This window comes from Trachurus trachurus (assembly GCF_905171665.1).
Source record: "Trachurus trachurus genome assembly, chromosome: 8".
Classification (NCBI taxonomy): domain Eukaryota; kingdom Metazoa; phylum Chordata; class Actinopteri; order Carangiformes; family Carangidae; genus Trachurus; species Trachurus trachurus.
Window position 1 is genome coordinate 11159204 of NC_139905.1, and position 14746 is coordinate 11173949.

At 43.7% G+C, this 14746-nt stretch overlaps 1 protein-coding gene across 1 annotated transcript in view; it reads right to left on the reverse strand.

The window, feature by feature from the left end:
* Nucleotides 1-1306: 1306 nt before the first annotated feature.
* The window catches only part of mrtfbb (myocardin related transcription factor Bb), a gene marked incomplete at its 3' end in the record, with an annotated part of 47438 nt that continues 33998 nt past the window's right edge, over nucleotides 1307-14746 (reverse strand). Inside the window, exons 5-14 of the mRNA XM_083976989.1 lie at nucleotides 11446-11511; nucleotides 7604-7659; nucleotides 7419-7494; nucleotides 7023-7184; nucleotides 5745-5926; nucleotides 5266-5397; nucleotides 4106-4353; nucleotides 3726-3858; nucleotides 2729-3631; nucleotides 1307-1441 (exon numbers count right to left, since the gene is read on the reverse strand). Of these exons, the coding sequence (XP_083833115.1) occupies nucleotides 1307-1441; nucleotides 2729-3631; nucleotides 3726-3858; nucleotides 4106-4353; nucleotides 5266-5397; nucleotides 5745-5926; nucleotides 7023-7184; nucleotides 7419-7494; nucleotides 7604-7659; nucleotides 11446-11511 (2093 nt within the window). The remainder of the gene's footprint in view (nucleotides 1442-2728; nucleotides 3632-3725; nucleotides 3859-4105; nucleotides 4354-5265; nucleotides 5398-5744; nucleotides 5927-7022; nucleotides 7185-7418; nucleotides 7495-7603; nucleotides 7660-11445; nucleotides 11512-14746) is intronic.

A 14746-nucleotide genomic window follows, 5' to 3' on the forward strand; every position in this document is an offset into this window, starting at 1 on the left:
AAGAAAAATACCTTGGAGACATCATTTTATCCATGAAGTAGATCCAGACCTCTACTGAGAAAAAGACATGGACATTTCTGATCAAGTAGCCTAGATGGAAAGTGAACAGAAACATTAGTTTCTGTTAACAAAAGCACTCAGTAAACTTGCTGCATCAACTCTCACAAGATCCCTTTCAATATTTCATAACCCTAAGAGCTATAAATCACCAATCAGCCTCAGACATAATTTAAATCTGTTGATGGCATATTATGTATTTCTCATAAAACTGATTTATTGAGTCTGTCAACAATTGAATGTGTGTTTAGCCTTTTCCCTCACTTAATTTATCTCTTTTACAATGAAGTTTGTCTCAATACATAATGTCAGTCAGTATTAGCTACATACTTTTAAGAAAACATCAACCACACCAACAATCTCAAGAAATATAAATTAATGTAGATTAAATTGTATGAGAGTAATGTATTTTCTTTTTTTCTTTATGTAATGTTGAAAAATCAAATTGCATTTCCACCATGTGGCCACTTGGGGGCGACTATACACTCAGGTCAACAGTGGCAATCTTATGCAAAAAGAACATAAAGTTCATGATTATTTTTGTTGGATTTGTCACTTTATTTCTTCATTTAACAAATAATATTGTATGTGTAACCTAAATTGTAATAAAATTTTATACAATCAAAGAATGAAGAAACAGTTTTACAGCTTTAGCTACAGCTCAGTGTCTCACATGTTATATACATTTTACTCTTACATCCTGCCTTTCCGACAATTCCTTTAATAGTGTATTTTTTCTCCAAAAGATTTTGCACTGGTTGGGCTTAGGCAATGATGAAAGGAGGTGGTTAAATTTAGTAAAAAGACAGGCCAGATAGATAGAGAGAGTCCAGATGAGAGTCCAGATAAGTATTCTTACCAGTACCTTCCACCCACAGCTGCTTAGGATATTTGTTATGTAGTCCCTGTCTGCACTCTGCTGTGTAAGTACACACAACCAAATGTGGGTATTCCTCTATCAGCATGTCTTAAAGAAGGGAGTCACCTGTTGAGTAACGCACATTTCCTTATATTGAAAGCCTTGTCGGAATGGTGGGATGTTGTTGCATGTTGGAATAGCGGTATTTTGGAAAGGTGGTATGTCTAAACGGTGGGATGTCGGAATGACAGCATGTAACCATATAAGTAAACCAGGGCACAGGTTATGGATTCATAATGCAAATGATCTCATTTTCCATCAACATAGTTCATGAGAATCCAGGAAGTCAGAGGAGAAAACAGCGGTTAGAAAGCAGAAGAGACCACAGCGTCACTTCTCTACCTTGTTTCTGGCTCCTTTAGGGATGGACTGATTCGCAGCAGCAGCAGCAGCGGCTCCTGCAGGACACCCACTCGCTGGGAATGTGTTGAGTAAGCTCTGTGCTGTGGTATCCACCCTCCACCTCTGTGCAGCAGAATTTAGACAAGTCAGCACCATGGCATGCATTAATGCAATCAATGTGGTTAAAATGCTGTCTGCTACATCTACGCTAACGCAAATGTAGCGCATTGCAACACACAAACACACACACACACACACACACACTCTCTGTGGGAGGAGGAGATGCTTCTGTGTGAGTGTCCGAGCAGCAGTGAGTCGTGGAGCCGGAGGGAATTAGATCAAATTGCTTTTAAGCAGAATAACTTGGGTTAAATTGCTGCGGGGCCTCTTCAGCTGAGGCATCACCGTACTTCACTCCTCCTGTGACGACACTGTTTCTCTTCCAGTGCTGTGTTTGCGCTGAGCTGTGGTTTCTGTTGCTAATTCTGGCTGCGTGCTGGGTTTGAACTCCGAGCTCTGAGCTCTGGGAGGGACGACGAAGGGGCAGCGAGGGCGCCACGGTCGGCCCCTCACTCAGCACCTGCAGCCAGAAGCCCCGTGTTTCCACAGGCCTCCTTTTGATGTGAGGTGGGGGAGGGGGGAAAGAGATTTCACCACCCAGCTGAGGCCTGTTATTACCGTGGCAACGAGGGCCGAGCATTAACCCGTGGTAAATACGTAATTGATCGTTAGTGAGGAAAAACATATGATACGTGATACGTCGAGGCAGCGCAGCGCCATGAAAAACATGGCCGTCAACAACTGAACAGCAGTTTACTGCACCGAAAACAGACATTATGATTCCAGGTGCAAACACGTTTCATGCATGAATGATCCAGTGTGTGTGTGTGTGTGTGTGTGTGTGTGTGTTTTGAAGGAATCCACGGTCACAGCTGATAGTGATGAGTAATAAGGAGGCAGAGCGAGGCGCGAGTGCGTTTTCGGTAACACTTTACTTGAATAGGTATTCATAAGATTGACATAACACTGTCATAACCATGACATAACAGCTGTCATAAACATCAATGAACAGCTGTCGTTAAGTGTCATTTGGTAAGTTATGTCACTTTTAATGCAAAGTTGACATTGTTTGAGATGTTTTTGTTCTGACAACTTGACATAAAGACAATTTAAACTGTCATAGCAGACCAAATTGCCAAACTTTAAAAATGATGTCAAGTTCTCATAACAAGGACATCTCAAATAATGTCAACTTTGCATCAAAAGTGACATAACTTACCGAATGACACTTAATGACCGCTGTCATAAGTATTCATTGATGTTTATGACAGCTGTTATGTCATGGTTATGAAAGTTTTATGTCAATCTTATGAATACCCATTCACGTAAAGAGTTACCGCGTTTTCTTACCTTGGTCAGGGGCTGAGTGTGAGTGCTGCACTGCTGCTGTAGTGCTGCTGCTGCTGCTGCTGCTGCTGCTGCTGAGGCCTCTATTTTCTGTGGCACCTGTCCAGAGGTCTGGATGAGGCCTGTGGCCGCGCTGCTTACAGTGGGATGTAATTTGATGCTGTTGGCTGGGAGCTGGAGAGCGACTGCTGAGGCAGGAAGGGATGCAGGCAGGAGGATCTGGGCCGCGGCCTGGACAGACTGCAGGCTCTCCGGCTGCTTGATGGTCTGATGACTGATGATGAATTGGTTTGGAGCGGCTAAGTGGCTCTGATCCGCAGCCTCCTCCTGTTTGACCAGCGCTGGCAGACCGGGAGAGCTGCAGGCCATGGAGCAGTTTATAGGAGACCTGTTCTCCTCTTTGACCTGCACGGGGGCGAGAGGGCTGAGCTGAGGCGGGGAGTCTCCCTGCTGACTCCTCTTCTCCACCTCCAGCTGCATCTTCAGCTCCTCCACCAGCCTCTGCTCCTGCTCCAGCTTCCGCATCAGCTCCTCGATCTGACGCTCCTTCTCGTGCAGCCGTTTGTCCTTTTCAGAGTCTTTCTCGTGCAGACGTTTGTCCTTCTCGTAGCACCGTGTGTCTGTGAGGAGCTCGTCCTGAGGAGGAGTCAGAGCATCTGAGAAATTTACCGGACTGTCTGCGATACCACTGTCCTCTATGCCCAGACTGGACACCTTGGAAGCTATAGGGGACACGGGCGGGGTTAACCTTGTGTTTTCACACTGCGACGCTACTGGCGTTTCCGCGGCAGCAGCGGTCTGCATGTTCGCCGTCTCCTGATACAGCTTTAGCCTCTCTATCAGGTCCGTCTTAGTCCCAGAAACGGGCAGGGATCTGCGTTTTAGCTCCATTTTCAGCTCAGCCACCTGTAAACAGAGCAGATCATGGTCTCAGAACTGTGCTCCGCAGCATGCATGGGGCTCATACAGTCAGACTGCGTGCAGGCCGACCATGTGTCACCTTCATCTCATCCAGATTAGCTGGTAAATGATCCGGCTTGCGGTTTGTCTGAGCGTGGCGAGGCTGTGCAGGGGCAGACGCAGCGTTTCCACTCAGAACGCTGGAACAGCTGGTTTGTACCTCAGTTGCCGGTCTGTTGTAATAAGATGGGAAGAAAAAAGGGAGTACAGAGTTTGAACTATTATCCATTTTTCACAATTAACAGCTTCTGTTTGGGCAGGAAATGTAAAGTATTCGAGACAAACAGCAGCTGTGCGCGCAAAGAAGTTGTGGCAGTGAACTCCACGTTCGCTGAAACCAGATGTGGGCATTTGATCGAGTTAGGAGAAAATTCAGATTCAAATAAAGAAGAATGTTTTTGTGGCTAAATGAAGACATACTTGACTGGAGCAGGCAGCACGGCCTGGTAGTTGAACTGCTGCTGCTGCTGGCTTAGGATCTGCAGCTGGAGGAACTGCTGCTGCTGCTGCAGGAGGCGGGCGTAGGCCGAGTCCATCGGCACTTCATTCAGCTCCTGTTTCTGGTCTGGAGGAATGTACTGATGGTACTTCAGCTTTTTCACCCATGGTTTGGGCTCTTTGCTCTTTTTGCTGCGGCTTTTATCACCAGGTATCTTGGGCAGGCTTTGCTGCGGAGCACAACAAAGACAAAAAAAAAAAAAAAAAAAGGGGCATGTAAAACCCGAGAGGACCATCTGGAGGAAATTTGATCCCTGTGACTGATCTCGGTCCAGTTTAGCAGGGAATACAGTTAGCATTTCCAGTACCAACATCGCAAGACTTGGAACCGATACTGGATTTTTTATAGCTCGAAGCGCCTGAGGTGGAACATTGTTCTGACACCCGATGAGAACTGCAGGATGAGGAAACGGGTAGTGGAAATGTGACCCTTATTGTTTTACCACCTGCAATTACAGGATACACATGAAAATGGCTTGGCATCGGAGCAGCAGGTTCTGACTATGAAACCAAAAACTCGAGTTGAGTCGAGCAAGCACACACCCTCCAATTTGTCAAATTCATTGCCCTCTCATATTGCTAGGGAGGGAGCGTATATCTCATGCTCAGAGGATAACTGGGTTATGATGAATGCACAAGTCATTGCTACACCCCCATCCTTTGATTTTTTGGCTTAGACTTTACGCAGCCTGACTGAGGAGCCGGCCTGAGCCAGCCTGTCATTTGACCCTAATTGAAGACAAACTGTGGCTGGCACAGATTTAAAACCACAGATTTGTTAAATGACTTTAAACCCTGTTGTTCTTTGAACTGCGTTTGACTTGGCTGAATCCTGACTTTCAGTTCACCCCCTTAAAACCGAAGCGACTCTCGGAATGACAAAACACAGACGCTGTATCTTCTGACACTGTATCTATCCTCGCATTCCCAAAGGAAACAAAAAACCCACGCAGTAAATAAATCACACAGGCAGAGAGCTGAGGACCGGCGGTCAGTTTCATGTCAGCTGATTATGAACGCAATGAAATCATCCTTTAAAAAAAACAATGGCTGCTTTTGCTTTTGCCAAACTCGGAGCTCACCTTCACGAGAAGCGGGCCGGGTGTCACGGCGGGGACGGCGGCGGTGATTGGCTGAGGCGCAGACCCAGACCCTTGTGGGTTGTTTTGCTGCTCGTTGGAAGAGACGAGGTTGGTTAAATCTGGTGGGGAGTGCTAAGAAAAGAAGACAAACAAGAGCATGAGCCGTTCAGTAAGAACAGTGAAGCCGCTACGCCTGTTAATCATCATCTCACGCAGGAAAAAGAAAAGCGCCTCGAATGAAACTGTATAACCAAAAACAGGTAGATAAACAGTCAGAAAATAAGAGCTGAGCACAATATGTCCAAACTAATTGTGAAAAACACATTTCGCACAAGTGAAAAATTGCAACATCAGATAACTTCACCTTAACACGAGATGTTTTTGAGACTCTAGAGTAGGGAACTTATGAAGAAGACCAGTGTGTTTGCTGATGTGGACATTTTATGTCTTAGAAACTGTAATGGTTTGTATTGGTTCACCTGTTTGGGAGAGTTTAAATGGCAGGAGGATGAAGTGGCCTCTGTCCCTCCAGACTCCCTGAGAGAGGCCGAGGTGGAGCTGGGAGTTTCCTGACTGGAAGGCTGCTCCGGTGATAAGGCATCACTGCTGTCCTCATCAAAGCTGTAAACATCTGGCGTCTTAGACTGGTTCGCCTTATCACCTACGAGGGGCAAACATCAAACATAAACAAGGATGAATGAAAAGTGGAAGAAGAAAAAGAGCATTTGTCAAACTGACTTATGAAGCATTTGCTCAGAGCGGCTCTGAAAGGCTGCACTTTGCTCTGAGCTGACGTCAGCATGCTGACATAGTTACAGTGGGAATGCTAACATCTCACTAAGGGATGTCACGATTACTTGTTTTTCGCGATTAATCACGGTATTAAACGCCACAGTTAATGAATCATAAAGATTCCCAAATACCATCACTTTCCAAAAAAGATTATGTCGGAACCATCTCAACAGATGTGCGCCAAAGTAAAGGTAAATACACAGATACTGGTCCATTTACCTAATGTAACATTGAATCGGTAGAAATTTAAAAGTTTGCATGTCACATGACTTGAATAATTCAAACACTTCCCCTGGGGAATATAATTGGTCCTTTATTAATAGATAATTATTTAGACTATATTTGACATACATAGTGTTGTGAAATTAATGCATAATAATCGTGATAATCTTAATACCATGATTATTTCTCTGACAATAATTGTACCAAGAAAATGTATAATCGTGACATCCCTAATGTGGTTAGATCCCTAAAGCTGTGATGGCACAGAGGAAACTGAGCAGTCAATACAGAATGACACATACAAATAGCTGACAAATATGGACTCATTCTGATAAAATGTGAAAAGGAAAAGGCTGAAATGTGGATGTCATTGTTCATATTATTATTTAGAGTGAAGACCAATATCTCAGTAACTAGATACTGGCAGATAAGTTGCTCATTAGCGAGTAACAATATAAAAGTCCCGGACGATTGTCACGCTTTTGTTTGTTTTATTTCGTTTTAGGTTCTTTTTTTAGACAAAGAACGTTACTTTACCTTGTTGACTAGTTTCAGCGTTAGTCTTCCATCTTCTTCACGCCAAAACTAGTCAACAAGGTAAAGAAACCTTAGGTAAAGAAGCCTAAAACCAAGTATTCAGCCGACATAATGAACTTTCACAGGATACAGGTTATTATCGATGGCTAAAACTGTCCCTGGCTCTGGTTTAACTGTCTCGGGGTGTCACTAGTGTGAGTCTGTACCATCGGTCTCCTCCTCCCCAGCAGAATCCACAGGCAGGATGTTCTTCACCACCAGCTCCATGGGTCCGGGCCGCTGGGCGATCTTCTCGTTGAGATCGTCGGCCAGTCTGGCCCGCTTCAGCTTCATCTGTGTGGCCTGCAGGGAGGGCTCGGCCTGCGTCTCTGATAAAACAAACACACACACACACACACAGAGGATGATGATGGGTGTTCTGATCTGGTCAGCATCAGTCAGCCTCTTTAGCTGCCGCGTCAGGGTGACTCAGAGCGGCTTTAGTCGGAACTGACTGAGACTTTTATCTGGTTATAACTTTGTAAAACAAAACAGGCAGATGAATAACCACCTTATTCATCTCTCCTTATCACAACCCTACTAACCACTAAGAGGATGATCACCTTGCAGGATGTGCATACGGACCAGCTCTGATCGCTCAGGCCTTCTGCAGAGTTTGTGCTTTAAGAAGTTCCCAGTCTGTTAAAAAAGAAAAGAAAAGGGGGTGTTTTTTTTTTTTGTATAATGAGGACATCATTTAGATTCATTAGAGGATCTGAAGTGTTGCTGATATTACATGTCGTCTTACCTTGGCTCTCTCCAGGCTGCGAATCTGCTCATGAAAGGCAGCCGGCGTTTTCAGAGCTGTGAGGAGGCGAATAAGCAACATCTGTAACTTTTCTTGCTCACTATATTCACACACACACACACACACACACACACACACACACACACACACACACACACACACACACACACACACACACACACACACACACACACACACACACACACACACACACACACACACACACACACACACACACACACACACACACACACACACACACACACACACACACACAAGAGCTCTTTTCCATTTCAAAAAATAAACTCCTTCTGATTTAGATGTTTTCTACTTCTTTCTGTTTTGAAAGATCATTTTTACTTTGTCTGTTTCTGCCGTTAGGACCAAACCACCTGTAAGTTATTAACTGAATGAATGCACTTAATCATGACGTGATTTTTAAATTATGGACGTCGAGCAGCAAATGGACCTAACACACGTTCTAATAACAAATACACAAGATGGTTTTTACTGCTTTGCATCACAGATTCATACAGAAATCTATACGATCACTTTATTATAGAATTTCATGTTACATATTTGAGATCATACCATCAAGAAGAGGGAAATTATGAAGAAAGTTTATTTCTTTAATTGACTTTCTTATCTAATTTGTAGACTCACATACACACACCCATATAGCAGCTCAATGTTTAACTTCTATTATGACAGATAATGTCCAGACGGCCCCTTTCCTATCTTCGGTAAACATGACAACCAAGGTCTTATAGATAAAGATGAAGGAAGAGGCAACAACTCAGAGAGGATCGTTCAGGTCCAGATAGCTGCACTTAAACTTGATACTGCGATAGTGAGGAACAAGGCATTACTGTACAGTATGTGAATTATGTTGTCTCACATATAGATGAAGACCACAGTAGTGTACCAGTTTAAAATGGTGGAGAGATGTGTGTGCTGCAACCATCTGGAGGAGTTGGTGTGGCACTAGCTACTCTGATTCACTTCCTGAAATTGCGCTGCTCATCATTTTCTCCTTGGCACGTCAGGCTTTCAATAAATACTTGGGCTGGAGACATCTGACATCTCCTGCTGAACATCTGAAATCTCCCGGTGAGCTCACAAGAATTTCCACGATACTCAGCTGTGTTTTTTCCCCCCAATAAACTGACGACCCCTTTACTTCTCAAAGTGGTCAAATTAGAGGCCTCGTCTGATGTGAAGAACTGGATGCTGAACTTTCCTGCTTCTAAATTCAGATACAACTGGGGTGGTGAGCACACGGAGGAACCAGTTTGAGTTACTCCCTGTGATTCATCAAGCTTTGATCAGATTGAAGATGTAAACTTGTCTTTTCGTAGCTAATGCTCACAGATGCTGAGACCCCTACAGTAACTCATGACTGGGCTTTTCTAACGTTTTTTTTAAGGCCTGATATTTGCCAAGTCTGAAATTCTTCAAATGGTTCAAAATGCTGCAGCTGGACTTTTAACTAAATCCAGAAAATCTGACCAAATTACACCAATTTCAGCTTTCTTTCTCACATTACCCTTGTCCGACCAGACTTTGACTATTTTTTTTACTGAACAACCTCCCGGGCCGAAGGTCAAGTGAATCAAACACACAAAACTCATCTTTTACTTTCAGTTAGTGGCTGACTGCTCCCACTGGTCAGTCAGTCTGAAACCATTATAACCAGCGTGTGCAGCGTACAGGCCAAGTTGTTCTGCCAGTGTACTGTAAACTTTCTGATAACCACCGTTTCTCTCGAAACCGTCTGTTTGTTTATTCTGTCGAGCACGTGAGCGTCCAGACTGCCTCCCTGCTTCTCTCTCTCTATCCTTTTTTTATGCTTCTCAAGCTTCTCTGTGCAGGACCAGCTGCCATCCTGGGACCCCCTCTCCCTCTTCCGGCTGTCGGTGCCTCATTACAGATGTTTTAGATCAAAATCTTCGTCTTCTAGCCTGGTCTGCCCTTGTGTGTTTGTGTGATATGTCCTCCCCCCCGGTCCTCATGTGGCTCAGTTTGTGACACGCGGAAGTTCATTAAACTCCATGATCTTGTCATCCTGGTCATATATGTACTGTAAAACATACTGTGATTTTTCTTTTTCTAGGTCTAAGAATCTGTAACACTTTATAATAAGTACACGCTATTAAGCATTAGTTAAGCATTAATAAATGCTCAATTCTTCATTTATAACACATTAATACTCATTAGCATGTAGTTTATAAATACAGTTAGTGCTTATCAATGATGAGTAAAACATTTTTAACTGTGTTTATAAACTACATACTAATGAGTATTCATGTGTTATAAATGATTAATTCGGTATTTATTAATGCTTAAAAGAAAAATCACAGTATATTTTATAGTACCGGTACATATATGATCAGGACGACAAGATCATGAAGTTTAATGAACTTCCACGTGTCACAAACGGCCACATGAGATAAACACAGTTAGAAATGTTTTACTCATCATTGATAAGCACTAACTGTTTTTATAAACTACATACTAATGAGTATTCATGCTTTATTAATGAAGAATTCAGCATTTATTAATGCTTAACTAATGCTTAATAATGTGTACTTATTATAAAGTGTTACCGAAGAATCAAGTTTGAGGCAAATGCATCATTTGTGATTTTCGGACTACAGTATGCACAGAAAAGCTGGACCTTCCTTGTCACTTTCCACAAGCAGCATCGGTGAAATCCAGTCTTTCTATCGTTATTTTCATGTGTTTTGTCTTTGTTCTGCATGAGTGTGACATTAATAATAAACAGAAGCTCATGGGAGTCCAACAGGAAGTGTCAGCTTTACTGATTCAAGCGGAGAGGAGATTGTTCCACGCAGAGAGTAACTCTTTGATCTCTCGGAATAAACCCGATGCTGCTTCAGGCGAGGTCTGGCTCACTGACGAGTCACCTCTGCTATGATGAGCACTGTTTGCTTTAAAGACACTCAGGCCGGAGGGGGTGCGGGTGGACTCTGAGGAGTGTGTCAGAGGAGCAAAGCAAAACATTCCTGCTCGTCACCCAAATCTCAGCGCATACCTACCATAAGACTATAAGTGTGGGAGTAGCTGGAGCGCTTTAGTGGAGAATAGGAGGATTGTGCAGCAAGCCACGCCTGACCAGGCCACAGAGGGGGTGAGTGACCTCCACTGGAGGCTCAGTCGTTGACTCATGAGGCTGCGTGGAGCCAGAGAGGAGCTGGAAACCTGACGGCAGGAGACTCCTCGAGGGGGAACGGGGACACAGAGGAGGCGCTGTGTCGCTTTCTCTCTCCTTCCCGGCTATCAGCGTGATTCTGTCACCGATTCAGCTCGTCTTTTATTAGTTGTTCTCTCAAACACAATGCTCCAGGGGGGGCCCCGAGTCTGCTCCACTTGTGTCACATCAAAGGATGAATGTGTGTTAAAGCAGGAGCCAGTCCTCTCCTCTGTGCCGCTCGGTGGCCTATCTGTGTTAAATCTTTGAGTCATTCTCGCCGCTGACTGTGTTTACATGAGGAAGTGATGCACTTATTAGTGCGAGGAGAATAAACTTCACAGTTTATAGAATAAAATTTATGTGCAGATTATTTGCCATTTACAACACTCAATAAAACAACACTTCTCCAGTGAGGTAGTTTAACGTGTAATTAAGTGTATTTTATTTTAGTGAGCAACACAGTATTGACAGAATTGGCCTTCGGGCTGAAGACAGTTGAGAGAAATCAAGGCACACAGGTCTCTTTGTGTGGCTTTCTTAATTTCCATACAGTAGCTGGCAGTCCATTAACCTCATTATTTCAGATTGGAGGTAACAGTTTCTGCAAATGTGCGATGCGAGTACTCACGTGGCATGATGCCTTGCTCCACAAGCTGCTCCCGAGTTCTCCTCTGCTGCAGACAGAGCTGGAGGACTGTGAGAGAGCAGAGACACGGGTCAGAGGTCAACTTTTACCATTCGGTGCCAACTCGGCTGCGTCAACCGACAACCATCCCTGGGCTTTAAACCCCTGAAACCTGCCAGACTTCAAATAAAACACAAAGTACTTATTATTTCTCAATCAATATGCTCCCCCCGAAGGCCTGACAGTAAAGCCTGTTCACCACCACAGACATCCTATTCACTTCCTGCATGGTTTTAACTGGGGCTGTTAAAAGCACCGCACATTTGACAACACTTTGGACTCGAATGCGACTGGCCCAGAGCCTTCCCAGCTACGGTCAATATCACCATGTGGGATGCAAATTGCATTTAGGAATCAAACGGCGACGCAACGGCAGCGCAGAATACAGTAGAGGCAGATAAAAGAGGGATTAATGTCAGAGCTGTAGTCACGATAAGCAGCAAAAAACTGGACACGGTCATGACGCCACAAAGAGCCAAACGGGTTTTCAGAGTGTAATCTTTCAGTGGAACATCAAAGACGTGACTATCTCCCAGCCAGAAACTGTTGAGTCTTGAGTGTACGAGGCCCCCACGTTGCTGCTTTCCCATCAAGTATAAACTGTAGTAAGACCCCATGTTTAAACATTTATAAACAAGGGAGCGTGGACATGTTATTTCAGTATAATAACACAGATTCATGCAGAAAGAAAAAGGAAGAAAAGAAAAACTGTTTGAAGACAAAGGTGACGGGTGATGGTGACGAATGAGAGCGGTGGGTGTGAGCTACATGAGGCTCTTATCGTCACCACTGTAGTGAAGTGAGGCCGGGCTTAGCTAGAACGACTCAGTGGCTCGAGGGGGGAATCAGCTACTCCCACCAATCCACACACACGCACACACACACACACACACCAGACCTGCTCAACTCTCCTGGGAAAGGCGCTGCGTCTGAACAGGCCTCTCTGACTCACTCTAGCAAAAATAAACTGGGCAGCTGTGAGAACAAGGCCTGGGAACCATGAAATTTTGGGGGTAGTTAAGGGGGTGGGATCTCCAGTTGTACTGTATGTGGCGGAGCCGAGGAGAGGAGAGGAGAGGAGAGGAGAGGAGAGGACGCTCACGGGGGCTTCTACTGGCGGGCAAAGGGAACACAGAGCGACAAGAGCTGAGGCAAAGAGGGGGGGTGTGGGAGGCCGAGTCCATTCTCACAGCAGAGCCATCAACTCAACTGCGGGGCAGAGAACACAGTGTGCCTGCCCCGCCTGCTGTGTTTCCTATTACAAACCCAAGCCAGAGGGGGGGTTATGGTCAGCATGAGACAGATCATAGCAGGAGATTTTTTTTATTTTTTTTTTTAAATTGCCATTGGTTTTTGTTTCAATATTTATATCCACTGTGACTTGGAGAGAATGCCACAAGCAAGAACATTTATGATTTTATATTACGACATATCAATAACACCAAAAGCTGCCTTCCAGCGCCACGAGGGGGGGGGGATACAGAGTTTAATTTGAGCATGGGTATAATATGGGGGTACACCTCATGCCCGGGGTCCTCCACTCCAACTCTATCCGTTATGTTGCGTTCAACGTGTGAACCCTGGCTAACCTCTGTGTGATGCAAACCGGCTCTGCTCTCCTGCTCACCAGCAGAGCGTAAACAGAGGTTGTGGAGGAACAGAGAGAGGGAGAGAAGAGAGAAGACTCTGCTGAAATCCTTCTCTACTGATGTAATCTCTAATCTCAGACCAGCGTTGTTCTCAGCAAATCATCCCTGGAGGTCTCACATCAGACCTTTTCTATTTTATTTTATTTGCCTTTTTCTTTTTTTTTCTTTTTTGGAGAAACAGTACAAATACAAGATACTGTTTGGGGTGGCTACAGATAGTCCCTCGCCAGACAAAGCTGAATTTAGTTTAGAAACAGACTGACACTGGGTGATGTTGACTTTGCTGTTATAAATACCAGAAGACTTTAAACAAAATCCAATTTTAGCAAAGATTTGTGGATCTATAACCAGAGGCAGACTAAACCACACAGATTACACTGCTTTATCAAAAGTGTCCTGCGCTGCTTTCAAGTCTACCTGAATTTAACGTCCTTGGCAGACTTTGTGACCCAGTGATATTATCATTCAAAGCCTCTATAAACATATCAATTAATAGGAGCTGTTTGTTATGAGTGTGTCAATGTAGACTACAATCTTACTCCTTATATCCTACAATTCAAAGTGCAGGACATTTAGGAGTAAGGTTTACACACTATACATGGCTGTTACATAACGACTGAGAATGTTGCTGTTCTGTTTAATGCTAAATTTTAACCCTTTCTTGCAAACTGCAAATGAAAATGAATTTATTATAATATATTATCAATGGAAAACACTCATATCACTCTGACGTTACACTTAATAGTATTATTTGGTTATTCTGGTAACATAATTTTAACATGTCATATATATAATATGCAAATCCTGCATGAGGCCCACATGTAACGGAAAGTTACATTTTTGTTTCTTCTTGCTACTTATGTTGTGTATATTTCCAGTGTTACACACTTTCTGAGCACTGTTATGTGTTATTCTTACAATAGAAAATACATTATCACTTATGTAGGATGCACATGTACTGTATGTAAACATTGCCTCTTACTGTACATAGGTCGTCACTTTGAGTGGCTTTCATTAAATGTGTTGTCACAACAACTTTACAACTATACTCTATTAGAGAAGTTAAATAGCAGTGACATTTGTTTTTAATCACCAAAAGACGGTTATGTTTTGTTTTATTAAAGGGAATAAAAAACCTGTCTACATTACTCATGGCCTGGTCTAATCAAAGGAATTTGCAGCTGATGAACGCACACAAGGAAGATAAGAAATATTCAAATAATGACCGAATCTTGATCGGCAGCAACATCTACGTATTGCACTTGATTTGAATGAAGCTCATTGTGTGTACTTACATTACAGCGGTGAATTCAAGCTTAAATTGTGTGACAGAAAACCATAACAATGTTTCAGCAGAGTGCCAGCATAAACACAGGCAGTATAAACCCATCTACTCTCTCCTACGTCTCTCTCTCTCTCACACACACACACAAACACACACACACACACTTACTTGTGCCTTTTCAGAACTAAGTTTAAATTGTTAGCGATTAGAAATCAATAGTCTCTCTCCTGCAAGAAATGATGCTTGGCATGAGTCACTGTGATGAGCTTCACTGTTGCCCTGTCATTTCCTGTTAGGGCTGCTGCATCCA